Source organism: Epinephelus moara, chromosome 18 (assembly GCF_006386435.1).
Source record: "Epinephelus moara isolate mb chromosome 18, YSFRI_EMoa_1.0, whole genome shotgun sequence".
NCBI lineage: Eukaryota > Metazoa > Chordata > Actinopteri > Perciformes > Serranidae > Epinephelus > Epinephelus moara.
In genome coordinates, this window is record NC_065523.1 from 32,064,588 (window position 1) to 32,092,525 (window position 27,938).

At 41.9% G+C, this 27,938-nt stretch overlaps 2 protein-coding genes across 3 annotated transcripts in view; one reads left to right on the forward strand and one right to left on the reverse strand.

Moving 5' to 3' along the window:
• Positions 1-18,651, forward strand: zgc:65811 (uncharacterized protein LOC393524 homolog). Of its 2 annotated transcripts, none has more exons than XM_050069067.1 (9): positions 1-122; positions 352-457; positions 3,174-3,279; positions 3,402-3,499; positions 8,888-8,962; positions 9,069-9,173; positions 11,171-11,266; positions 11,458-11,541; positions 17,309-18,651. In XM_050069067.1, exons 2-9 carry the CDS (start codon positions 392-394, stop codon positions 17,396-17,398), a joined length of 720 nt encoding a protein of 239 aa, XP_049925024.1. In that variant the 5' UTR covers positions 1-122; positions 352-391; the 3' UTR covers positions 17,399-18,651. The 2 variants fall into 2 exon arrangements, with proteins under 2 accessions (XP_049925024.1, XP_049925023.1); XM_050069066.1 differs by having other exon boundaries at positions 6-122; positions 14,396-18,651.
• Positions 18,239-27,938, reverse strand: part of LOC126406166 (uncharacterized) — a 24,149-nt gene continuing 14,449 nt past the window's right edge. The window contains exons 8-14 of the mRNA XM_050070342.1: positions 27,608-27,783; positions 27,361-27,434; positions 25,097-25,227; positions 24,790-24,970; positions 22,146-22,299; positions 21,905-21,974; positions 18,239-18,741 (exon numbers count right to left, since the gene is read on the reverse strand). Coding sequence (XP_049926299.1) covers positions 18,722-18,741; positions 21,905-21,974; positions 22,146-22,299; positions 24,790-24,970; positions 25,097-25,227; positions 27,361-27,434; positions 27,608-27,783 — 806 coding nt within the window. The 3' untranslated portion in view covers positions 18,239-18,721. The remainder of the gene's footprint in view (positions 18,742-21,904; positions 21,975-22,145; positions 22,300-24,789; positions 24,971-25,096; positions 25,228-27,360; positions 27,435-27,607; positions 27,784-27,938) is intronic.

A 27,938-nucleotide genomic window follows, 5' to 3' on the forward strand; every position in this document is an offset into this window, starting at 1 on the left:
CAGAGAGGCGGGGCATGACGCATGTCGGGACTGTATAAGCAGCAGCTCAATGTGAAATCTGTGGATGTTTCACCACTGAAACTGCGCGAGGACACAGAGCGCGAGAGCCTTTGATCAACCAGGTATTTATGTAGTTTGTGGTTAGTGTCTGTAGCTCGGCTGCAATATGAATTAATTATATATTTTTAAAACGAAGTGCGCCATTAAGATTTTTGCTGCTGCTTAATACGACATTTACATGTCAAATAAAACCTTTACAGGTTTGAGTATGTGTGAATGTTTTGATGTCGCGTGCCGCAGACGGTCTGCACAAGTGATGATGTCATTTGTTTATTGTGTACACATTTACAGACCTCACAAACACACGCAGCACAACAACTCGGTGATCATCATGGCACTGGATGGATGTGGCCTCTTCTGCAAATACACCCTCGTTATCTTCAACATCATCTTTGCGGTAAGTGTCAAAAGTGAAACTGCTGAATTTGGGGGAAAAAACACGCAGTTTATTCAAATTCAAATATAGGAAAGTTTTTGTAAGATATGAGAGGAAAAAATTATTAATATTTTATTGAACTTTTTTTTGCTTTTTTCTAATATAAACAGTTTCACCAAGTGTAAATAAATCAAATACATGCACATACACTACTCTGATCTACAAACAGATGTGCAACAGAGCACCAGGCACATGGCGTCTTGATTCAAAACTGAAAGAGACTTGTTCATATGATGCAACTTTTGCCAGCTCTGTGATCCATCCCTTAAAGATCGCTCACCTGGTTCCTCCAGTGTCTCATTATAATAATTTCCCACCATTATACTGGTGTGGGACGCCATTATGGGGTCACTGAACACACAGCCTCTGGCAGAACTCAAAGTTAGTCCGGGTCATGTTTTTTATTATATTCATATATGACACTTCCAGAGAAGGTGAAGAAGCGTCCCTTCACATGTGCTTTATTTGAGTATTTATATTTGTCAACTTTCACCGTTACTGCACTGCATTGTCCCCAAATGTCTTAGTTACTTATTATAAAATAGGGAAGGAAGTAAGGGAGGAGGGAGGGAAGGACAAACTGGGTTTTGTTCTCTAAATCCTTTAAACTGTGGAAAAAGGCTTCCTCATCCCGTCAAGTGTAATGTACGCTCCATGTTTAAGGTGTGCATTAAGATATCTGCACTTTATAAAGTAAATAAACTTAACTCAGGTTTTTCAGGTATTTTGTCCACCCCTGACTGCATTTATTAAAAAACCCCTTTCACTTTCACTTCCGCCCCCCACCCACCCACACACACACACACACACAGCTGTTGTAGCTGTGGCTGTTTGTAGGACATGTTTTTACTAGAGGGGATCAGGCTTTTGCCATCAGGGCTCCCAAACTGTGGAATGCACTTCCTGATGAGATACTATCGTCTACATGGGCATAGGTGTGGGTATATTTTTACTTGTTTTTATTGTCTTTGTAACATCTGTTTTGAAAAGTGCTATATAAATACATTTATTATTAATTATTGAACTGTAAAAAGAAATTGTTTTCTTCGTCTGTGATGTAGGCTCCATTATTCATAATTCATAAATCACTGTCCGAGGGCTGCCGTAGAATGGCAACGAGGATGTCAGCCGACCAACACTCGCTACTCGCTCCCTGGTTGCGGCGATTTGCGATGCTGGCCAGCTAGGAATGAGCTAGCAGCCAGTACAGTACAGTCCTCTCTCGCCTAGCTAACATTTAGCCGCGTTACTTACTGATCCATTAGAAAGAAAGCTAGCTGGACATCGGTTTTGAAACCAGACTGAGGTTTACTCTTGTTTTTCCTCTTCTTTTATCACTCTCCTTTTTGTTCTTCTTTGCCTCCACAGACAGAGCTAGGCCGTTTTTCACTTGTTTCGAAACTTTGTCCGTCTGCCATTGTGCTCGTGACTCAACTATCTCATGCCCAACTCCTCATAAGGACTCGCTCCAGTCCCTGATTGGCTGACCGACCAGTTTCGCAATACATGAAGCATTTCCTGCCGTAAAACAGATTTTTTCCGCAAAATTTCAGCACCGGTGGCAGAAGCTTATTACACAGCCACTAAGTAACCTATGTAAACGCTGATAGTCTGATTTTACTGTGGCCACTACCCTGTGCAACCCACATTATTTACATAATGATATATTCAGGAAAAGATGCTATCTGTTGCCTCTTTAAAGACCAAACTTGCAATGGAAATACACATCATATATATGTGTAAGTTCCAAGTAAACACACTGATGTCAGTTCAAATTGAAGAGTACGGAAAAATGACAACAGTTGGGTGAGTTTAAGTTTGATGTGTTTAATGTAAAAACAAAATCTCATCGCTGTCATAAATGCTTTTTATTGCAGTTCTTCGATCTGTCCAATGATCGTAAACTGTCAGTGGGTCTGTCAGGCTGGAGAAATTGTGAGACAGGAAATATTTAAGACCCATCAAATCTGAATTTAAGACAATTTAAGGCCTTATATAAGAAAACTTGAGACACTTTGAGACTTTTTAAGGACCTGTAGACACCCTGTGCTTAAGTACAGTAAATATTAAATATTTATTAATTTATATTGAAGACTTCTACTCAAGTAATATTCTAATAGGTGACTTTTACTTCTGCTGAAGACATTTTTTGGTAAGAGATCGTTAATTAAACCTGAGCGTGGCTGTCATCCATCTCTCCTCTGTTTGTAGGTCAGACAAGGAGCTGTCTTGTCGTTTCAGTTGGCGCCTGTTAGGTTTCGTTTCTGCTGAATACCAGCTCTGGCTGCGACCCAACAGCATGAAAGAAACAGAACGAGAGATGGCACCTATTTACACACTCCTCATTTTAACCTGCTCCTTTGTGCTGTTGGTGCACTGTCTTGTTGCACTGTGTTTGTCTGTGTATTCTGGTTTGACATGTGTTTACCTAGCTGTCTGCACTGGTCTCACTCTGGACTTTGTTCTCTGATAGATTATTTTGTGGGTCGGCTACATGCCACCTGTTTTCTTACACAATATAAGTAAAGGTTCATCCTCACGTATTCGCTGAAAATATCACATCTGACTCAACTGTGTAAAAAGTGACCAATTTGAAGATGTGAAACCAGGTAACGAGAAATGTTGTTGGTCTGCACATTGAGCTGTGGTGTTATTCTTTCTTTCTGTGGTCTGGCAGGTGGTGGGGTTCGTCTTCCTGGGCCTCGGCTTGTGGCTGAGGTTCAGCGACAGCACCCGACCCATCTTCCAAGTGCAGGAACTCAACTCAAGTGCATTTGTCATGAGTCAGTACATGCTACAAAACATTTGTGTCATTTCTCTAAAATAAATGCATAAAGATCTTTTGCCGCTGAAACATTTTCACTCACAGATCTGTTTGTGTCTCTTTTGTTTTTTAATGTATCAGTTGTGACGATACTGATAGCTCTGGGCTCAGTGATGCTGATTGTCGTGGTGTTCGGAGACTACGGCGCCTGCAACGAGAAGAGATGTGCTCTGCAAGTGGTAAGGCGTCCTCACATAGTAACTTCCTTGTAAATATTTTTTTCCCTGCTGTGTGATTACAACAGCCAGCCTTGCACAATGGATGCACTGTCACTAGCTGTGAAGTGTACAGCTAACAATGGGTTTATCTGGAAAATCTTTGATTTGAGGAAAGCTGATATTTCTACCTCAGAATAAGTTTCACCATGTCTGGAAATAAAGTGTGCCAGCACTCTCTCAGTTCTGTGGTCACCGAGTTACTGTGAAGGCAGCGTGTCTGCCTGCACGCTTGCAATGCCACACATGCGGTATCAAAGAGGCTTACAAAAGTTTCTCTGCACAAGAGCCAAATAACTTCAGTTCCCCAAACTAGCATCGATAGGAGGCCTCACATAATAATAAAGACACTGCTGTGCTCACCCTGCCTCCTCATCAACAGACAGACACGCTAAGGTGACGTGGGTGAGTTACGCAGATGTGATGTTTCAGAACAGCTCAACAGTTTGAAACATCAAACCTGACTGAAAGCAGAACAACAGTATGAACCAATGTGTCTGTTTTTGTCTTTTAAGATCAAGAACCAGGAAAAAACAACAACATGAAACTCTATTAGGAGCTGCGCCTGGTCAAAATAAATCAAAACCTATATGACTGGACCATGTGGGAATTTAATTTGAAAGGACAGACACAGGAAGTGGCAGCAGTCAGACAGGAGTCAGGTTACAAACTAATCACAGCCGACAGATATCTTTCCCTTCTTCTGTAAATATTCAGTCTGATAAATACGGAAAGGTTGATCATGTTAGTGCAGGGCTACCCAGAGCTTTACACTTGTCCCACAGACGATAGGCCTACACACTAAACAGCTCCTGGAAGAAGATCAGCTCTGCACGGCCTCTAATTTCCAGGGCTGGTACCTGCAGTTATTCCACAGGCTAGTTAATAACATGTCGGGCAGGAAATCCAAAGTGTGGGATCATTTTGAGAAGGTGAAGGACGAACCCAAGGTGATATGTAAACTCATCTTCATTGGTCGACTACAAACATGACGTATCATCTGAAACATGGAAGTAGCTACATGCCCATTAGCCACTTAGCACAATCATTACTGCTTTGCCAACAGCGTCATTAACAGGCGTGAGCATGTAGTGTGCATGGCAGTCCATGGTGATGTAGCACACAGATGATGATCACTGCTCTGTGCTGCAGGCCACGCACATCTCTCCCACTGCCAGGGAGGCAAAAGCAAACACTGCCAACCAATTAGCAAACACACTGCTGAGGGAATGTGGCCATATGCAGCCAGACCACCTCTGAATGTGGTCTGAACGATTAGATCTCAAGACACATTGAGGACGCTTTTGGTGCCATCACACTGCTACTTAGAGCCGTCTATTTGTGATCCCACCACTCAAGATGCATGTAAATATACCAGGTGTAAAAATGGGCCAATCTTACACACAACAGACACAAGTTCATTGAGTTAACAGGTCTTAAATAAAGTTTTATGGATCTTTTTCCAAACAGATTATGACTTTTTCAAAGGATCAGAAAGTAGACCATAAATAATTGAGGGGGGGCTGTTTTACTGGTGCTTTCACACCTGCCCTGTTTGGCAGGTTCAATTGAACTCAAGTTCATCTGCTTCCTAAGTGCAGCTCGTTTTGGGCAGATGTGAGCAAAGCAATCGCACTCTGTTGTGCACCAAAACAACTGGACCGAGACCTTCTTGAAGAGGTGGTCAGTATAGTCCACGATGAGCAGCGCTAAAATCAACCTGCGTAGTTGTCCCTCCATTGTGACATTAGAAAGTGTCACATTTATCTTGCAAGTGTACTCTTCTTCAACATTTGCTTTACTTCCTGGATTTTCCCCACATGGAAATTCTGACCAATCAAGAGCAGCTTTCTCGCACAAGGCATTTGATCTGGTCCGCTTGTAAATGCTGCCGTGAGAACACGAACCAACTCTAGGCAATTATACAACTTTGTGACAAAATTAGTCCCTGATTCAGACCAAAGCGAGACAACTCTAGGTCTGAAAGCAGCCTAAAAGACTGGTGAAGTGCTTTCTGCCAGTTCTCCATTCAAGGCCAAGTGTTAAGAATTATCTAACAGATAAGACCAACTGCACATCTGAACTCACATTTCTGTACTTTCCAGGGACCTTTTTGTTCTTTGTAGTTGTGCTGAGATCACTTGTTTGCTTTTGCAGCTTAAATTAATATGAACTTAACTGTAAATAAGTCATTCCCTAAGGTTCAGTGCTTATGCTTTTCAAGTGCAAATGGTCAAAGTAATATGAAGGAGCTTTGAGTCTTAGTGTCTGCTGTCTCTTGGTACCACTGTATCTCTTCAATTTCTGCTTAAATGATTTAATTACTGTGCTTCAATATCATCTAACTTCACTTCCTGAAACCTGCTGACGTAGATTAGACTAGACACGATTCGTAACCACAGAATATCGAAACTGTTCTTGGTTTCATGTTGTTGTTGTGAAACCCCCACAGCACACCGGCTATAAACTGATGGATGTGAGGGAGGGACGGGTAATATAAAAAGATCCTGAAGTTACTCACAGCTCTGTCTCGGGTGAGCTCTCTGGATCTTTGTCTCCATTTGTCACTCATTTCCTGTCATTGTGGTTATAATTAACTATCAAGCTGCAGGGTTAAAATATGCTGCAAAATCAAACACGCACAAATGAGTTAAAATATCTACAATCTCCTCCTCAGTCTTTTCCCTTTGATTTCCTGTTTAGTGGTAATTCCCAGTTTTATCTCATGGCCTGATCCCAGTGTCCTTGTATGAAAGTTCAGTGCATTCCTAAACTGTTACATAGCACAGCGGCAGGAAACTGAGCTGGTTTGTGTGCTGTCAGAAGAAACAAGCTCTGACCCATTTGCAACATAGAAATGTAACACAGCAAGGACATTTGAACAGCAACAAAAAGGTCCAGTGTGTAAGATTTAGGCGCATTAGACTGCAACCAGCTGAAACTTCTCCCTGTTAGAATTCCTTCAGTGTTCATTGTTCAGGAGGTTTTAACCTGAAGCTGAATTATCCTCAGATCAGAAGCAACTCAGATAAAAAGCTTTTATGGAGGAAGAAGATCACTGAGGCCCCTTTGATTGAGGAAACAGCTTCTTAGAGTCATTTATGTTCTTTGGATTGATGCTGCAACTGTTGTAGCTGGGTCTCTTTACGGAAACAGGTCAACAAACATGGTAAAACTTGTCGTGAATTTACTTGAAGGAGCATTGTGTAGGATTTAGTGGCATCTAGCAGTGAGGGCTGCAGATTGCAACCAGCTCAAACTCCTGGTTAGGATTCCTTCAATGTTCAATGTTCAGGAGGTGCAAGAGCCACAAAAATGTCTGATATGAAATACCATGCAGGTTCTGCGATTATTTAAGTTTGCTCAACTGTTTCTGCATACTTTGAATAGTGTATAGTAGTGGATTATGCTATGGTTATGTTTATATTTACTTATGTGTTAGAAAACAGGCATAAGTTATTTACGGCAGGTATGGTGCCGTAAGACAGTTAAGTGTCCATGACAAAAGGAGATTGTTGACAACGTTGTGCATAAAGACGACATGAAGTCTGTGTTGGTTTGGATCGTAATAACTTTTTGACCATTTTATGCAGTGGTAAAATTTATAATAACGGGTAATATGGTGAGAAAATTTGTAGAAGTTGGTAGGGGACCATACGAGATGTTATTCAGTCAGGACCACTTTAGTCAAAGAGAACTTTATTTCCATTTGCAGTATTATATATGGTGGCATGGCTTTGTTCTGGGGCCTCTCTGCCCTTCCTAGGCCTACGCAGAACGCCTAAGACGGAGAGAGCAGACCCCTAAAACCTTCCATGCGCCTACATGGAAAGTAAAGGCAGGGAAAGCACACCTCTCTGCCCTTCCATGTGCCTACATGGAAAGCCTAAGGCAGAAAGAGCAGCAGCAAAGACCCCCCCCGGGAAGAGAACAGAGCAGCATCAATGACAAACAGAAATGACATTGATAAGTCAGAAAGTCAGACACAGCCTGAAAACGAGGAGCTGGGGTGGAGGTGGGTTGCAAAGCGGCTTGCAGAGGAAGTAGCAACAGTAGGCAGGCCAGAGCAGTTTAAACAGGGCACCCTGAATGAGATTTGCCAATTGGTTGCATAGAAAGGAATCATGTGATCTATCAGCTGACTCCCTTTCATCAATCAGCTGCTTCATCAGTTGACTGGGCTGCTTGAGATCAGCTGAGCTGTAGCTGGGATGTGAGCTGAGCTTGACATCGTTTCCTGCCTGAACTAACGCTATGCTCAATTTCTGGAATGACTATGCCTGCATTTTTGAAATTTTTTTTTTTAAATTCTCAATAAACTTGGTTGAACTTTGTTCAATCAAGGAACTTTGGTGTGTTGAAACGGCCACTATGAGATTTTTACTGGGAACCGAATTATCCAGAGGTCTCTTCCTCAACAAACAAACAGACCTGATGATTTAAACCAGTAAAAACACTGAAAAAAACAGTTTCACTTTACAAATCAGTGTTTCTCTAATGCACATTAAAAATCAATGTTCGGCTCATTGCAGAGGGCCTGCCGACTACTGAGGCCGACACAAAAATGCAAATGGCCCTATCTAGAGCCAGTGTTTGGTTTGTCCATTCTGGGCTACAGTAGAAACATGGCGGTACAACATGGTGATTTCCATAATCAAGGAACTGCTCCCTATGTAGATATACACGCCTTATTTTAAGATACTAACAACAGTAGGTGATCATAAACTAAACATAATTATTACATTTGTTTACAAGTCTACAATACAAGTCTGGACTGATGGTCGAAGGCAGTTTATACCGTTTCCAATTAACTCGATCGACTAACGTAAGAGCTGAACAGAAATTAAACAGACAACAAAACAATGCATTAAACTTAGCTTAGAAAGTTAGCAATTATACCAAAACATACAATTATCAGACAGTTAGCAACAATTTAATACAGATAACGTGTTGCCCTCTCGACTGGCGCTAAAGTCTGTTAAACTCTCCCCGTTCATCCTTGTTACTTCTTTATTTTCTATCCTACTAATGTTACTACACCGTTTACCTTTGTCAGTTTCCGTCTGCAACCTCTTTGTCTTCAGTCTCTCCAAAATAAAAGCACTTCCTGGTTACCAGGACGTAACGAAATAGGAGCAACATAGCTATGTAATGTAACATAGCTTTCTTCCTACGGGTTTAAATAAAAACATATAATATATTAGCACATCTGTGTTTTGATGCCCATTATGCATATTAGATGGAGAAAATGTTTTGCGTTTTGTTGTTTATTTGTTCCTTTGTAATTATCAGTTTTTTAACCTGTACCTTTAAGATGTTATAATTAGGTTTATTTACCTCTTCTTCTTTCAGTTTTCGGCCCTTCTGTCCATTCTAGCGTTAACTGAAGTTATTGTTGGAGTGCTCGCCTACTCCAACAGGGATGAGGTAAGAAAGGAACACAAAAATAGGATAAAAAAATAGTCAAAAATAAAATAATTAATCTGTAAATATACTTAAATCATGATATTGTGCTTTCATTTTTATTATTAAGTTTGGCTTGACGATCGCCGAGTTCTACACCAGTCTGTACGGTCTGTATGTGACCAGAGGAGGAGACCCATTCATTGGTGCCGCTCTCACATTCTTTCACAACACGGTAAGAGCAAACTATTTCCTTGTTTCCTATTTTATAAAATCCACAGTTTGACTTAATGTGTTCTTAAGTTTGTTTTTTTCAACTTGTGTACCAAAGTTTTAGTGATATGGAACTCTGAGGTGTTCAATATTAAATTACAAAAAAGACTATATATCTGTATATATCTATACTAACTATAAAACAGATAATCATATGAATATTGTGTTAAAATGTGTGTTAGTGTCAAAAACTGCAGTTCCTCTAATGGCCACTTGAGGCCTTGAGCGAGTCAATCCCCATAGACCCCCATGTTAAAATGGCCAAATTTACAGCAGTAATGAACATGTTTACAGTGTAGCACACAAACGGTTTTGGTCATGTAAACTGTCAGGGTGGGTTGGTCATATAATTTACCAATTATATAATACTCTTGTCCAAATATGGTTGCTTCTGGCATCAAAAATCCAAGATGGCGACAGTCAAAAAGCCAAACTTAAGGCCTTCGTGGAGAGGCAGGATAATGGCACGACATTCCCACCTTTATCAAAACTGCAACCCTTTTTACGCAGAGATCACTCTATAGGGCCGTTATAAAATGGTTCTTGATGCTGCCTTTGCATTTTTACACAGAACCAAACACCAAGTGTGTGATTTTAGAAAGCAAGTCTGCATCCCAGAAGCCAAAGAGGCATGTCGTGTAACACAACAGCGTCTGTCTCTGGTGTGACACATAACATACAGGCCGGCAGCATCTTCTAAACAATACCAATGGTGATAACACTAATTTACCACCCCTGTAATATGGCGGCTAAGCTCGCCCTCTCCTCCAAGGTGCTCCTGGAGCTCACTGTCCCCCCAGTTTGCAGAAATGTTCCGCTGCTGCTTCTTTTTTTGTTTTGTTTTTGAGTCAGCTGCTCGATAGTTGATTCAGAGTAACTCTGACATCGTTGTTGCTCCAGCTAACAGGTGCTAACTGTCCACATCTGGTAGCAGTTGCTGATCTCAGTCATTTAAAAGGCAGGGGCTGTGTAACGAGTGACAACGTGAAAGTGAAAAGTGACATTATGAAACAAAAAGTGGCATGAATACTTGGAAAAAGTAGTAGTAGTAAAATAACACCTGTTGTAAAATAAGGCTGAAGTTCTACAAAACGAAACAAAACTTCTGCAAAAATAAGAATGATAAAATAACAGAGTCCAAAAACCTGAGGTAGCATTTTAGCCCTCTCTGTTATCTCGTCTCAAAGTCAATGGGTTTTTGGTTAGATGAAAAAAGGTCTGTGGTTAAACCAAGCTGAAGAGACTTTCACGGTTTCTTCTACACCAAAAAAATGTGAACAAAGCTTTTACATGTCTTAAAAAGACGTTTGCTAACAAGTGGCTCAATGAGACTACAGAACGTCATCATGCAGAAGGCGGCTTTACAACCTTGTAATGTTGAATGCAACTGTGGTGTAGTTCATTAATAGCCCAACATTAGTTTTGTAGTTCTGGTTGCTGCATTTAGGCCTCAAAAATCCTAAAAGTGGTGTTTACTTGTGAAGACTATCTTTCTGAACAAAAGTAACATAAATGTTTGTTGCTTATTCTCTGCAATAATTTACATATGGTAGACACTTCTTTAACATGTTAGAGCTCCTCATTCATTCATTTTCCGTAATCCACTTATCCTGTTAGAGGTCATGGGGGGCTGGAGCCTATCCCAGCTGACATTGGGTGGAAGGCGGGGTACACCCTGGACAGGTCAACAGACTGTCACAGGGCTGACACATAGAGACAGACAACCATTCACACTCACATTCACACCTACGGACACACCTGCACCTGGAGGAAACCCACACTGACACGGGGAGAACATGCAAACTCCACACAGAAGGGCTCCCCCACCCTGGGATTGAACCAGCAACCCTCATGCTGTGAGGCTGTGTGCCCTCACTTTAGAGCTCCATATTGATGAAATAAAGTAAAGCATTAAATATGATGTGTAATTAATCTTCCCTTCATCTCTCTCCTCTGTAGCTTCACTGCTGTGGACTGACTGGAGTCAAGATGGTTGAGGTGGTTCAAAAGACCTGTCCTGACCCAGCAGGGTTCTTTGAGCACTTCAAGATGGACGTAAGTTAGTGCCAAGAAATGAAGCTGGAATATATGTGAAGTGTTCTTAGTACACTAGTATAATATACAGTGACTGAATAAATGAACCCTTCTTGTTCCCACTACTGGAAACTGAACAGCTGTGCTCTGTAGACTGTGGGTCAGCTACACTACAAAGGGCACTAACAGTTTCTCCTTGGTTTTCCCCACAGAGCTGTCCTGTGACCATCGCAACGGTCTTAGACAGCAAAGCGTCACTGGTGATGGGCCTCTTTGTTGGAACTGGAGCTCTTCTGGTAAGGAAATGTGTTGCGTGTCTATACTTGGATGCCATAAATGAAGTTAAGGTTTTCGGTGAAATAGGCTGATGAGCAAAAAAAAAAAAAAAAGATTATTTACCAAACAAAAACATTAATTTGCATTTTGATTTTTTTTGCTGTTTGGCCTTTAGAACCACGTGTTTAAATTAAGAATCAATCAGTGCAGTTCAGCGTCAAGTGCAACAGAACATCGATGAGAGCAGAGATGTACCTAAGATGCTACTGAACTGTGTAGAGGCCAGATACAGATCATTTGCCTTGTTGTGCTTTGATTGGCTGATTCTACATTCAAACGTTTCACACCAAGACTTAAGACCTTTGCACACTGACACAGTTTTTTCATATGCACAGAAACGTTCAGCACAGAAATCGTGCACCCTGACCCAGATGCGTTACATTTTTGGATTCGTTGCGAAAATTTGCAGCATGAGACAAAATGAAAAGACACATGTCCTCACTCTCTTCTCTACATCTGAGTTACCTCCCTGGCTGTCGGTGCTCTCTCCCCGTCTTGCACTTGGCACCGCAGCTGAAGGGTCTGAGCTGTCCTCCCTCTCTGTCTCCACACCGTCGCTCCTTCTGTCTCTGTGTGTGCGGTCCGCGTCCTCCTCTAACCTGTTGAAAGCAGGCTATCTGAGTTATGAAAGGAAATGGTGCGACTCGTTCCCTCCTCTTGCTGTGGATGTGTACCGCCGCCACATTTTTTGAACTTTGAAGGTTGCTGAAAAAATGTAACCTGTTTTGAAAAATTTGACACACGAAGGTTTCTGAGTCAGTGTGCAAAGGTGATTGACACAACATGAGGTCGTAGAATCTTTAGACATGTGACAGTGTCATACGAGGTCTGTACCATATTTCATGTAATCCACAGGCTAAATTAGTGACCATGGCAAACATTGTCCCTGCTTAAAGCACTGTTGTCTCAAAGGAATACTTCACCTGCACAATGACCATTGGTATATAAATTACTCACTGTGTGTGTGTTACCTTGGATCTGTGAAGAAAACTTTTCTTGCCACCACTGTGAACGGAAAATCCAAAAAATGTGAACAGCAGCAAAACTATACCAAAACATCCAACATTACAAACTCTCACAACTCATTAAGGAAAGTACTCAAGTAAGCAAATACAAGTTGTGAAGAAGACCTCGTTTTTTATACCAGGTGAGGTGCTCAAAGTCCAAATGTGCTGTGTCATCAAGGTCTTCTTGAATCACTCTTAGTCTGGCCCTCCCCTGGGACCACTTTGCCTTGGGAGACCCTATTAGAGGCACAGCTTCCAGGTTCACAGGGACACGCAAACCCCTCCACCATGTTACGGTGGCGATTCTTGGAGGAGCAGGAACCGGTGGATTGCCCCCTCCGGCTTGGAAGAAAGTTACTGCCTCAAGCGAGGGAGTTTAAGTATCTCGGGGTCTTGTTCACAAGTGAGGGTAGAATGGAGCGTGAGATGGAACTGCTGGACCGTCTGGGATAAAAGGGAGCTGAGCCCGTAGGCTATTGGTCCACCTACGTCCCAACCCTCACCTGTGGTCATGAGCTCTGGAAAGAAGGAGATCGTGGATACAACCGGCTGAAATGAGTTTCCTCTGTGGGGTGACTGGGCTCAGCCTTAACCCCAATTTCCACCAGATGCGTGTTGGTTGCGTCTGCACTCCGGCACGGCAGCAGAGCCGATAGGATTCAATTCTAGTCAATGTGTGTGTTTCCACCGGCTGCGCTGCGTTCCGGCTCCGTCTCAGCTGCGGCACTCCGGAGCCCTCCGCAACAGATATGCAGGACTTCTATTTTTGCCGGACGCCGGAGCACAACGCAGCAATTCAGCACAGAGCAGATCATGCGGGGCAGGAAGCCGTGCACAGAAACAAAATAAAACGTCCCGTTATTTTTCAAAATAAAATACACAGTGTTCACGGCGGATCATATTTCCCTGCACTACACCTTGAAAACGTCATAATGGGCAGAGGCAGGCCTGAAGTCAACAGGTCAGAGGTTTTCAGACGTCATTTCACCCCGTTGACACCATGGACGAGGAGATGTTAATCATGGAGGTGCACTGAGATGTCTTCCGGTGGAGCTGCAGCGCTCTGCACAGCAAACGCAGCCGGTGGGTGTTGCCTCCTGGGTGCCGCCTGTTGGAGGTGTTTCGGGCATGTCCCGTAGGTTGGAGAATCCGGGGCAGAGCCAGAACACATTGGAGGGATTACATATCTCATCTGGCCTGGGAACGCCTTGGGGTCTTGGAAGTTTTGCTGTTGTTAAAAGTGGACCCCGATTACTGCAGTTCACGAAGAATGTTTTTTTTGGATTCTCCGTTCACCGTGGAGGCATGTGAGAAAAACAAATTCAAGGTAACACACAGAGAGTAATTGATAAACAAATGGTCATTTTGTGGGTAAGGTACTCCTCAAAGTTCAGTCTCACATAGCTGCTAATGTAGCTGTACACTGTTAGTGTTGTTATAAATGAAAGCACATTCCCAGCCACCCTCACCACAACCCTTCCTGTTCATTGCGCCTTGAAAATGATCATCCCCGAAAACCCAAACAATTAGCATTATTTAAACTGTACTGTGGACGTTAATCTATACTGCATACAACACAGTTCACAATGTTAAACTATCCAGCATCCAGTGAGTATCAAAAACAGCTCAGTTGGGTTTCTTGCAAACAGACAAGCCTTATTTTGTCTTTTGCTTTTGTTTTTGATGAAGTGAAGAACCGTGTCCTAATCACTCTGCCCCCCCCCCCCCCCCCTTTTCTCTCAATCAACACTCATCCCCCTGTCTTGCTTTAATTTTATTTCATTCTCCCCGGCTTTGGTTCCTAAAGTTCATAGCTCTGATTTGCAGCACAACTCTGAGCAAGAAGATCCATCAGGCCACCTCATCATCTCAGTACATCATCCTGACTCAATCCACTCCAAACCTGGCCAATCCTCAACCACCTCAGGTTGACGGATTTGTCTCCACCTCCTACCCCTACCCCTACCCCTACCCCAACCAGGACCCGGTCGTCTTCACCCCTCTCTCTGTGGCCAACATCCCTGTGGCTCAGTCTTAGTGCACTCCTGCTGGTTTTCACTCTCACTTTCATGCTGCTCTTGATTTTATTCCACGACGCACTGTCATTTAGTTTTTATCCATTCTCTTCACATGCTGAACACGTTCAGCTCTTAGCTGCATGGTCACTGCAGCGTGTCTTCAGCTCCCTTTAAAAGGAAAAATCCACCCTAAAAACCTACAGCTCTATCACAACACCACCATATCTACTGGAGCCGTTGTTTTTGGAGTAAATACATATATTCACACAGATTTTCGGCCAAATGCTGATGTTCCACGACTTTCCAAGCACAGCTACAGTGGGGGAAATGACCGCAGAAACATTTTAATCAGAGAGCAATTACCTCTTATTAAGCTAATCATTTTTGCACATATTTGTAACAACTTCTCCCCCACTAGCTGGAAAGCAATGTTTGTTTTTGATTTCCCACCAGTGAAGAAAGCAGCTTTTTTGCAGCCTAATTTATTTTAATATTTAAAGAAATACTTCACCCTCAAAATGACCATTTGTGTATCAATTACCCATCCCGTGTTTTGTCAAATTTGTGAAGAGGATTGGTTTCTTGCATGCTTCCTGTGAACGAATAATCAAAACATTGTGTCCAAATATCCATTTACAAACTCCGAAAACTCATGTAGCATAATCGAAGTCTCATTTATCCAGTCGTATGCTCAGTGCTCCCCAAACAGACGGAGCTTTCTGACCAGAAACTGCGCTAAAAGTTTAATTCATCTATGCTCTCGTCTCAGCCAGACTCCATTGACAAAACAGTAATTTTACACAGCTGAACACAGGAGCTGCTGATCAACCACCGCATTGATCAGTTAGTTTGTTTGTGTTATTGTGTGACTTTGGTAAATTTCAACTAACACCAAATAACACAAACAAACTAACTGAAAGAGGCAGCAGTAGACCAGCAGCTCCTGTGTTCAGTGATGTACAAATACAGTTTTTGTCAATGGACTCTGGCTATGAAGAGAGCACTTTCAGGTCAGTCCTCTGACAAAAAGAGCTGTCTGCTTGGGAAGTACTGAGCATAGACTGTAAAAATGTAGTCTCGCTCACCAGACCTTTCTCAAGAAAAGAAAGGTCTGGCTGGGCCGACTCTCACTTTAAGATTGGAGGAAAAAAAACGCCCTGGCTGCTTGTATTTCTTTCAACCAATCACAATCGTTCTTGGCGGTGCCACAGCAACGGTGCGCTTGCAAAAATATTGCCGGGGGGAAACAGGTTTTGGTGTAACACGCCCACAAAAATATCGCCTACAGGACGCGAACCATGGTTGTGAAAATGAGAGAGTTTTCAGTTTTTGGATTCTTCTTTCACAGTGGAGTAAGGTTGCAACAGTGTGAGAACGGTGTGAGAATTTTTCAGTATGAGTCTCAGAAAATATTGCGGTTTCTAAATATCATATTACTGTAATTGAAACCTGACAAAAAATTTTAATGTAATTGTGTGTGAAAAGCCTCCCTTTTCAAAATAACTAAAGGTGAGATTCTCAGTCCTCTTGCATTTTTTCAATACTGTAGATAAGCCAATGTATACTATATGGTAACTGTCAAATTTCATACTGCTGTATACAGTGGAATTTGTATACCGCTGCAACCCTATCATGCCGGCATTCAAATTCAACGTAACATGAGGTGTTAGTGAAGATTCTCAGTCATCCAGGTCATGGAAATCATAAGTGCTGTATCGTAGGCAGCTGGACTTACCTGAGATTCTTGAAGACATTTCGCCTCTCATCCAAGAGGCTTCTTCAGTTCTAATGACGCCGCACCAAAGGCGCGAAATGTCCTCAAGAAACTCAAGCAAGTCCAGTTGCCTATGATATAGGACTTATAGATAACATGAGGTGATTCATTGATATACAAATCGTCATTTGGAGGGCGGCATGGTAATGCAGTAGCCTGGAAATCCAGACCCAAATCTAGAAAGATTTAGGGTCTGGCTATGAGTAATGCAAATGGCCCAACTCAAGGGGCGGCACCAAGCATGCATTTGAAAATATCACTGCACGCAATTGGATAACACTACGACCAATCAGAACAATACACAGGGTGACGTATCCAGAGCGCTACCAGCGGAGCTAACTGGTAGATTAGACTCTTGCCGTATCCAGTCGGGAAAAAAGCAAAAACGTCCTTCTTGCGTCCGGACTTTGTCGTCACAGCGCTGTCGTCATCTATTTAGCTCGCCTCTGGCCCGCCTATATCAGATACACCGATGTGATTGGTGCAGCTCGGCTCCAAGGGCATGGGTAATGAGCATCATTACTGATCGCCAGAGTGACTCGCTGAGCAAATTCAAATTGTGCTCTCACGAGAACTCTGGATTTCCAGGGTAGTAATGCAGTGCAAATAAATGAATGAATGGTCATTTGGAGGGTGAAGTATTCCTTAAATCTGTATATCTACAGTTAAAGAATTCATATTCAGGGTTGGATTTTTCCTTCAACTTGTTCCTCATTAACCATTTTGCCTTTTTAGTTCCACACGAGTTTCTTTGTGTAGCTGCATGCAAATTGGTAGCGTGGGCTGGTATCTGTCTCACACTAACTCATCCTGTGGCTGGTTTGATCTTGGAGGTGATGAAGGAGCAGAAAGCACGTTGGTCACCACACCGCTCTTTGTTGCATCTCTGCACTTTACTTCCCCTCCTCCCTCTGTGTCTGCACGACAGATTGTTGCCCTGGTCTGCGCCAGTATCCTCCTGAAACAGACCAAGAGAGAGCAGCGGGAGACGACTGCGTACTATTCCGCCGTGTACTAACAAGAGAACCCGGGTTTCAACCCTTAACCTCCCCCGACTCATCAACGGAGACCATTGCTGGAACTCAAGCTCAACCAGCGAATAAATGTGTACGGATTTCTCTCTCTATGTGAGCTACTGATCACACCGACTTTAGAGCTGAGCTAGACTTTTATATTGCATCCCAAAACATCACACTGATTATAATTTCATTCATTGTGAGCAGGAAAAATACCTGCTTTGTTCAGAGCTGCTGACAACCATCAATATTTGAGTTTATATTTTTAAATAACCACGCAGTAACTCTTGGTGAAATGGATGTTGCTTATAATTAGCTATCATTCATCGAGCTGGAAACTGTCACCGCTCGACAGCAGGCGCGTCGCAGCCTGACAGGCCTCTACATCATTGCATACGATAAGTAATCTGAAGATGAAAACACATCCGTTTGATACCAAACTCATCAGGATGAGTGTGAGAGACTTTTTGTTTAAACTTCTACACGTCTGTTACACATTTCAGCGGTTCTGTTAATAAGCACCATAATGACACTGCTGCTGTGTCGTGCCTTTGTCTGTTGAGTTAAAGACTCACTGAGCCATCAGCAAATATCTCTGTTTGTGTTAGAAATGTGTGTATAAATGCACAAGGGATCATTTTATTTCAAATCTACTTCAAGTGTTCATTTCAGGCTACGTTAAACGATACGTTTTACCACTTGAAACAGTAACATCATCACACCAGCTATTTAGGATGTCAGGACAGTTAGCTTCACTTTCTTGCCATTTCTCTTTCATTCTTTAGGAGGTGTAATGATATATTAGTACAAGTAATTTATCTGTTACTGTAACTTTGCATTCCTTTTTATTTTTTTATTCATGATTATACGTCCAGAGGACATTCTTGGGTGTGACAGAAATATTCTGCAGGCTCTCCACAGGCAGCAGGTACTGTTTAAAGCTGTTAAACTGACTGTACAAACATTGCCAAGCGGCATGCTTCAGAGCTGTGACTCATTAAAGTGCTGCCTTCCTGTTAATGCTGGTTTGACACAAAAGGGAAACACATTGCCATTAACGATCATTTCTGTTAAACGTTTTCATTCCCTCATGTTCCTGCCAAAAGCTTGTGACCAAATAGTTGTACGATAAATCCTCTGTTTAGAGAGGATTGCTTGTTTTCTTTCTCTGTACCTTGTAGTACTAACTGTTGCATTGCACTGTTTTGTTTTTAAATAAATATTTTATGGTGGGTTTCTCCCTGTTCTTCACAGAGACCTGTGTACTTGTTATTTACATAAAACAAAACAACACTGCAGTTGTGTAAAAGTGTTTATTTGATTGCTCACACATCACTGCTGGGACCTGTGAGGAAAAAATAAAAACAATGTTATGATGTACGAGTCCTCAAGACAAAAGATAAAAGCTGACAAATTTCATATGATTATGATTCTTCTGTAGCCTTATTTGTGCTGCATTTGCCACATATTCAGGGTGTCTACAGGTCCTTAAGGTATTAAAATGTCTTAAATTTATGTCACAACAAAAAGGCCTTAAAAGTAATTTAATCGTCTTAAATTTTAATTTGTGAGGTCTCAACTACTACAAACATTTTATCTAATCTCATTTATCCTTTCTTAATTTCTTTTTGTGAAAGTTAATAAAGCCTTTCTATGTTAATGTTACAAATCTTTGAAAAAACTAATAATGTCATTTTACTTCATACTTGCACTTACCTGTTGGCAAAATGTAGACTGACTCAACTCATCCTAATCACCATATTCCTACATAATAGCTCTGCACAAGACCACATACAAACTATCTGCCTGCAATGCTTAACTGTGGTTCTTAAACAGGAACTAATGTTTTTTTCAACCTGGGCCCTATTTTCCGATCTACTTTTGTCTAAAGGAGTGATAGGATGTTCAATATGTGACATTTCTCCAGTACGAAGCTCAGGCTGACCTGCCTGCAGCCCGTGAGCGCGCGCTGTATTAAATAATAGGGCACTCAGACAGCGTCAAACAACGTCAAAATACGTCGACTAAAAGTGCATTTTTTTCACACAGATAGGCTCGGATTGTTAGTATAATTATCTGACAACATAACGGAAAGGAGAAATGAACGTCTGTGTTTACCTTTAGCTGGATTCAGACATGTTCCTCTGCCTGTTGCTGCTCCCTCTCCGAGCTGTAGCTTCATACTGGAGAAATGTCACATATTGAACACCCTATCACTTATTTAGACAAAAGTAGATCAGAAAATAGGGCCCAGGTTGAAAAAAACATTAGTTCCCTTTAAACATGATTTGTCCAAAAATATGTCCTAAATTAGGTTAAAAATGTGTCTTGAACAGGTCTTAAAAACGCATTAAAATTAACTGTCAGATATCTGTAGACACCGTTATTGTGTCAGTGGCTTTTGGCTAATTGTAAGGCACTGTGGAATCTCTCAATGAAAGGTAAAATGTAGATAGATAGAATACTTTATTGTCATTCAAGGACACATGTAAAAACCAGTGCACTAGAATGAAATTTTGTTGCACTGACTCTCGGAATAGCAGTTAAAAATACAATTTGTCAAACATAAAAAGTGCCTTTGTACATGGGCTGCCTGCTCTACCAGGTCAGCTAATGGGTGCCAAAGCCTTCAAACTCTAATTAATACACCAATCAAATACCCAGGGACAATCTGCTTCTCTCATCATATGGGTTATTTGAAAAAAATCACATGCAAATGAGACAAACACAACTGATTCATCTTGTGCAAACGTGTTGAACATTTCACCGCAGCCCTCCCTGTCGACTTCTTGTTGTGGTCATGTCTGCTACGTAGCAGGAAATGACTGCTATGAGCAAACAGTTCTTTTGCTTGTTTACAGTCAGTTTATGAACAGTGTCACCTGCGTAGTTCCTGCTTGGTGCATGTCAACAAACTGTGATAGATCATAAGGTGAATAGAAAAAATGCAAAGTGATCTTACTTGATAAACTGGGCAGACCACATATATTATGAAAGACAAGCCGCAGGTTGTTAAACATCGGCCTTGATCATGCCTTCCTTGACATACTGAATAAGTCATACTATGTCATTATCCCCCATGTTTTTGTCTCTTTTACGAATAAGAACTGAAAATTAGTTGGATTATTCACTGTGTCCATGGAAACAACAATGAACGCTGCCATGAATGTAGCCTGTGGTTTCCTGACATGGTAAAGAGAGTTCTCATTCACAGCATTTGTTCCAATGGGATGTCACTATGGGATACGCCTCCCTGGATATACCTCAGAAGCATTTATCTCATTACACCAATCCTGATTGGCTGGTGATTGCAACATCAGCATCAGGTGGATCCATCATCATCATCATCATTTAGGCCTTATTTACACGGATACCGATACAAATAAAAACAAAGTTTTATTTATCTTGTAAAAAAATTCGGGTTTTACACGATCAGCTGTGAAAACGATATCCCTGTTTAAACGCAAAAACGGCAGCTGTTTGCTGCAATTAGCATGCCAGGCCAGTAGGTGGCGATACACCATATGTCAAACACCATAGAAGAACGTTCTGTGCATGTAGTGATTTGTTTTCCTCTTGGTGCTAGTGATAAAAACAATGATAAACTACATTTTAACCTTATGTAGCATAGTTAGCTGCTATGCACTTACTAATATTGGGCACAGCGGACATCTTTGTTCGCTGATGTAGCGGTGATGTTGCTGCAGCAGTGGGTTGCAACATCATCGTTTTCCAAAATCTCCGTCTATCCTGTTTACACGTCTCCACAGAAACGGATATTTTTAAAAACTTTCACATTTGAAGCTGTTTTTTAAAATCTTGGTTTTCGTCCAGAAAAAAAAACGCTGTTTACGTGTAAATGATAGATGCAAACGCAAAGGTAAGTACCCGTTTTCAGAAATATACGGAACCGTATAAACAGACCCTTAAAATAAGCACCCTTTTGTCGTTTTGCCCGAGCAAGAAGGACTGCCTGGTGAGACATCTCACTCGTGCCACTCTGAGAACCGGGGTTACGTAAGTAACCTAAAGTTTGTTTACCTTTTTGATAACTACATCACAGCATTACTCATTAATGTTTAGAGAAGCTTTGGTTATTTGTGATGCTGTGTATATATGCAATTCAAATATAATGTTTTTCCCTTCAAACTTTTTTGGTTCTGGATGTCCGCATTTTAACTCTGCTCCAAAGTGCCTCATACTAGAACTGTTTTAGGGAGGAGCTGTCACCTACAGCCATACAGCAGCTCTGCTTAGGAGTGTGTGTTCAGCCGCACGTCATACTCACCCTGCTTTCGACAACATCAAACTCACTCTGGTCTGCACTCTCACACACTGGTAAACATTTTGTCTGTACCGCCTGCTCCAAACACCATTGAAACTCTTTGCTTATTATATTCAGCGTTTCTGAATTTTAGGTGCAAAACTAATATTTTTCGACACCCTGTTTTCTTTTTCTTTTTTTTCCCCCTGCACCCTATGATGTGTTACCACCGTATTAAACTTACTGTTGATGCAGCCGACGGTGCAGTCCCCATCTGCAGCAGAGCACACCTCTGTCAAACACAGGAAGTAGATCTGAGGGGAGAAAAAAAAATACAACAGGAAAACATTGAAATAGTTTTAATACATGGTTACAGTGACCCTAGTGTACATGTAGAGATTTAAGGCAGCTTGAACATAAAACATTTTGGGTCACTTCAAAGACAACATAGATGTTTGTATGGACGTGTTGGTTCAGGGAGGTACCTCAGGGTCCTCCAGGTGAGGCTGTCCTCTTTCAGTCATATAGGAGGGACTTTCTGAGGGCAGGGACAGGAAGCCAGAGATTAAGATCCTCCGGATGTGGTGGGGATCAGAATGTGGGGAAGGAAGCAGCTGTGAATCACTCCGGCTGGGACAGCTGAACAACACACAGTGAGGGATTCACAGTTACAACTGTAAAACTCTGCACAAGAAATAAAACCAGGCAAAAAGCCAAATTTGCTCTTTTGGATTTACAGCTGCAGGATTACTTGCACCCAAAAATACAAAAGTGCTGGACAAAATAAAATGTAAGAGGTGGAAGTTTTACAAATGTTAAGTAGAAGATGAGCAGAGATGTAGCCTGACACTTTGACGGTCATCTGCCAGTCAGATTTTTATCGATACCTCCAAAACATTAAGATTTATTCTCAGAGACCGCTGATGTGGGGTCTCTTCCTCTCCAAGACAACCAGACCAGGGGCCACAAAACGGCTCATTCTAAGGTCATGAAAACACAGCAATTCTTATTTCTAGCTGATTATACACTAAAGAAAACAATACTATATTTCATTTCTGCCAATATATCCGCCTAAATCCTACACACTGGACCTTTAACTAGTAAATACTGAGCATACGACTGGATAAATGAGACTTGGATTATACTGGACGAGTTGTGTTGAGAGTCTATAAATGGATGTTTTCTTTTAGTTTTGCTGCTGTTAAACGTGAACCCTGTGACTTCAGTTCATCAAGAATTTTGTAATTTCTTGGATTCTTCATTTACTGTGGAGGCATGCAAGAACAATTAAGTTTTCTTAATGATTTCAGTGTAACATGGTAAGTAATGAATAATAAATAATAATAATACATTTTATTTATACAGCGCTTTTACAGCTCTCAGACGCTTTACATTTAAAACCAAAGAAAAGAAGTACATACATGTAAGTGCAAAGAGATAAACAGAAGACAAGGACAATATAAAACAACAAGGTGCAAAAGCATAGTGCAAAACAAAGAAAAGGAGGGCACATGAGGAACCGAGAACGAAAAGCTAATGTTAAAGGTTAAAAGCGGATTTGAAAAGGTGGGTTTTGAGGAGTGATTTGAAGGTGGATGGATTTGGACAGTCACGGATGTGTATAGGGAGGGTGTTCCAGAGGGAGGGGGCGGCTATGGAGAAGGCTCTGTCGCCCCAGGTTCGGTGCTTGGTCCTGTGTGGGGGTGAGAGGAGGTTTTTGTCGGATGATCGAAGGTTGCGGGAGGGAGTGTGGTGGTGGAGCATGTCCGTGAGGTAGGAGGGGGCCTGGCTGTGGAGGGCTTTGTGGGTGAGGAGGAGGATCTTGAAATTGATTCTGTACGGGACAGGGAGCCAGTGAAGGTTTTGCAGGACAGGGGTTATATGTTCACGGGAGCTGGTGTGGGTGAGGAGGCGGGCGGCAGAGTTTTGGATGTACTGAAGTTTGTTGAGGACTTTGGATGATGAGCCGTAGAGGATGCTGTTGCAGTAGTCCAGTCTTGAGGTGATGAAAGCATGGATGAGAGTTTCAGCGGCAGAGAAGGAGAGCAATGGACGGAGACGGGCAATGTTTCTAAGGTGAAAGAAGGCAGTTTGGGCGAGGCGGCTAATGTGATGTTCAAATGAGAGGTTATTGTCGAAGATGATACCAAGGTTGCGGATGAATGGGGAGGGAGAGAGGGTGGTGTTGTCAATGCTGAGGGTGAAGTTTTGTGTTGCTGTAGAGAAGGATTTTGGGCCGATGAGTATTATTTCAGATTTGTCACAGTTGAGTTTGAGGAAGTTGGCTTGCAGCCATGATTGGAGTTCAGTCAGACAGTTGGTGAGGGTAGAGTGGGTGGCCGGGGTGATGGATTTTGTGGAGATGTAGATTTGGATGTCATCAGCGTAGCAGTGGAAATGGAGACCATGACGACGGATGATGGAACCAAGGGGGAGTAGGTAGATATATAAATCTACCTACTCTGATATATAAATGGTCATTTGGGGGGTGAGGTATTTCTTTAAAGACGCTGACTTGAAGATGGTGATGAATGAGAGGTGAATTCCCAAATACATAAATGAATCATCTCCTCAGCATTATGATCACTAAATGTCATGGTAAAGTGACCAATAGTTGTAAACAATCTGGTTTACACTCAGCGTTTGTCCCATTAGGTTGGTGGTGCTGCATATAAAGTAGAACAGATTATAACATACTGACATATTCTGTTGACTCCTGCAGCTGCATGTGAGACTCAGTCACATAATTAAACAAAGTTTATAAATAAGATAAGCTCCTACCAACAGACAGAAAGTAAAAAGCTTGGTGTAGAACAATAACACACTCACTCAACAAAGCAAAGTAATTTGTAGGCACAAGGCGCTTCATATTCAATCAGCCGAAGGGGATAAATTAATTGGTTGTTCTTTAAACTCCTGAGCTTTGTGAGTAAAAAGCAACAATCAGGGGAAATCAGCACAGGATGTATTTTAAAGTCAGCAGGCATATTGGTCTTTGACTAAATCCCATGAAAAGATAAAAGCGAGCTGTAGTCAATCATCCTGCTCAGTCTGTTAAACACTCACATCTGAAGCTGCCGCAACAGACTATTTAGTTAGTGCTGTTAGTTTAGTCTGTGTGTAACATACCCGTCATAAACCAGCATCCAGCTGGTGTACGGAGCCTGAGTGTAAGCCACGCAGGAGTGAACCAGCAGCACCAGTCCGGGCTCTGGGGCTTCCAGCAGGCTCACCTCCACATAAACAGGTGTGCCTCGCAGGAAGCTGAGAGGAAGGTGAGCCTCAGGGTGGAAGCTGGTGAAGGAATAGTCTACAAGGACAACAATATTGTCACATTAAAAGCCGGTCGCTCAGACATCAACCTGCTGATTTTAAACACCAGGTGAAAATGTCAAAAGATGATGAGCAATTTAAAGAGAAGACAGAAGAGATTCACCTGTGGCAATTCTCAGCTGCACAGTGACAGTGGCTGGTGGAGACTGAAGGGGAGGTGGAGGAGGTTGATCCAACACATGGAGCCTCACTTCACCTGGAGAACCTAGAGAGGAACTACATTCCACCATCAACCTAAAGATCAACACAGGCAGCTGATGAGATGGAAACAAATCTAACCACAAAGTAGATGCAGAGCGTGTCAACATTCCAAACTAAGCTGAGCATCTTGTGACACATGGAATAATTACTGTGTCATCTTGTGGCCTTTCGCCTCGCCACAAACAAATCAACAGCTCTGTTTTAAACATGCTGCCAATTTAGTAACTTGTATGTATAGGTAGTTTGTGCTCCCCTGTTTACAGGACATAAACGTAATACTAGATTTACCGCCCTGAGGTCATATGCCTCTGCCCACCAGTCAAGTTTCTCTTACAGTTTCCATCCATGTCTGTGAACACATGAATGCTTCACACACAGAAGGTCTACACAGTCAGCACCGTTTCAAGATTAGAGTCATAAATTCAGTATCTGACCAAATTATTCTCCTTCTGTTCCTGAGTTATGACGTTGAGTAATGGCTAGAAAAATGTTTTTACAGAGCATTATGATGTCACAGTGAAGGTGACCTTTGACCTTTTGGATACAAATTGGCGTCATTTCATTATTTAATCCTGTTAGACATTTGTATGAAGTTTTGTCATAATTAGCGTATGAATTCTTAAATTGTGGCCAAAAACATACATTTGACCTTTGACAACAATTTTTTTTAATCAGTTTATTCTTTAAGTGGATGTTTGTGTCAAATTTAAAGAAATTCCAACTTGGCGTTCTTGGGATATTCACAAGAATGAGATGGACAGAAGGTCACAGTGACCTTGACCACCAAAATCTAATCAGTTCAATGAGTCCAAGTGAAACTTGTGCCAAATTTGAAGAAAACTCCCTCAAGCTGTTTGAGATAACAAGTTCACAAGAATGAAACAGATGAGGTCACACAGACCTTGACCTTTGATCACTAAGATCTAATTAATTGTTGAGTCCAAGTGAAAGTTTGTGCCAAATTTGAAGAAAAGTCCCTCAAGCTATTCGTGAGATACTGCGTTCATGAGAATAAGATGGACGCAAGGTCACAACAACCCTGACCTTTGACCATCAAAAAGTAATCAGCTCATTTTTAAGTGCCAAATTTGAAGAAATTTCCTCATGTTGTTGTTGAGATATCGTGTTCACGATAATTGAGACAGACAAGGTCACAGTGACCGTGACCTGTGACCTTTGACCACCAAAATCTCATCAGTTTATTCTTCAGTCCAAGTGGGTGTTTGTGTCAAATTTAAAGAAATTCCATTAAGGCGTTCTTGAGATGAGTCATGTATTTGTACCGATTGTTCATTAATATGCACTGTCCTCTTCAAATAAATTGAAACTGAAAAGATATCGGATTTACAAGAATGAGACAGGCGAGGTCACAGTGACCATTGTCCAGTCAAAGTGAATGTTTGAGCCACATTTGAAGAAATTCCTTCAAGGTATTCTTGAGATATCACATTTACAAAAATGAGACAGACGAGGTCACAGTGACCTTTGACCACCAAAATCTCGGTTCATTGTTCAGTCAACGTGAATGTTTGAGCCAAATTTGAAGAAATTCCCTCAAGGTATTCTTGAGATATCACGTTCACAAAAATGAGACAGACAAGGTCACAGTGAACTATGAACCCTATGACCACCAAAATCTCGGTTCATTGTCCAGTCAAAGTGAACGTTTGTGCCAAATTTGAAGAAAACTCCCTTCAAGTTGTTTGTGAGATAACAAGCTCACAAGAATGAAACAGATGAGAGGTCACATAGACCTTGACCTTTTGACCACTATAATCAGTTCATTGTTGAGTCCAAGTGGACATTTGTGCCAAATTTGAAGGAAACTCCGTCAAGCTGTTTGTGAGATACTGTGTTCATGAGAATAAGATGGACGCAAGGTCACAATGACCCTGACCTTTGACCATCAAAAACCATCAGCTCATTGTTGAGTGCCAAATTTAAAGAAATTTCCTCACGTTCTTTAGATACCGTGTTCATGATAATTGAGACAGACAAGGTCACAGTGACCTTGACCTTTGACCATCATTTGTACCTCACAACCAACAGCAGAAAAAATGCCCTCCTGTAAAAGACACTCAATCAATATGGTTTAATTAAAAAAAAAAAAAACTATGTCGCTGTAGAGCACTTTGAATTACATGTGTCTGCATGCTGCTGCCGTACCTGACAGGAGAGTTGTCCTGCAGAGCGTGGACACCATGGACCTCCAACACATGAAACACTGTCTGACCAAACACCTGACAAGTAAACAACGTTGGAAAAATTATGTCGTGCTCTCACAAAGCAACAGTGTGATGCATGTCAGTCAGCATGTAAAGCATCGCTCTATTCAGCCACATTAAAGATGGTTATCAGAAAGCATCATCACAGCTGCTCTGCATCACATGGTACACATAACAGTGTGCCTCACTTGTTTGTTTACTCCACAGCCGTCCAGCGGGACAGTGTAGATGTGCGGGTCAGAGGTCAGCTTCTGCAGCGTGCAGGACACATTACTGGCCTCAGAGGGATGAGCAGGCAGGGCCACTGTGGGCTCCACCACAGAGTCGGGCACCGCAAAGATTAAATGCTCACCCACTGTACAGTCTGTTGGCACACACACACACACACACACACACACAAAGTCACTCCTGAGCTGCGCTGGTTTATATTTAACCTTTGTTTTAACAGGAATATTTTGACTGAGAAGGAAGTCCACGGCAAGACGGCGGCATAAAAAGCGTCACATAAAGGAACAAATA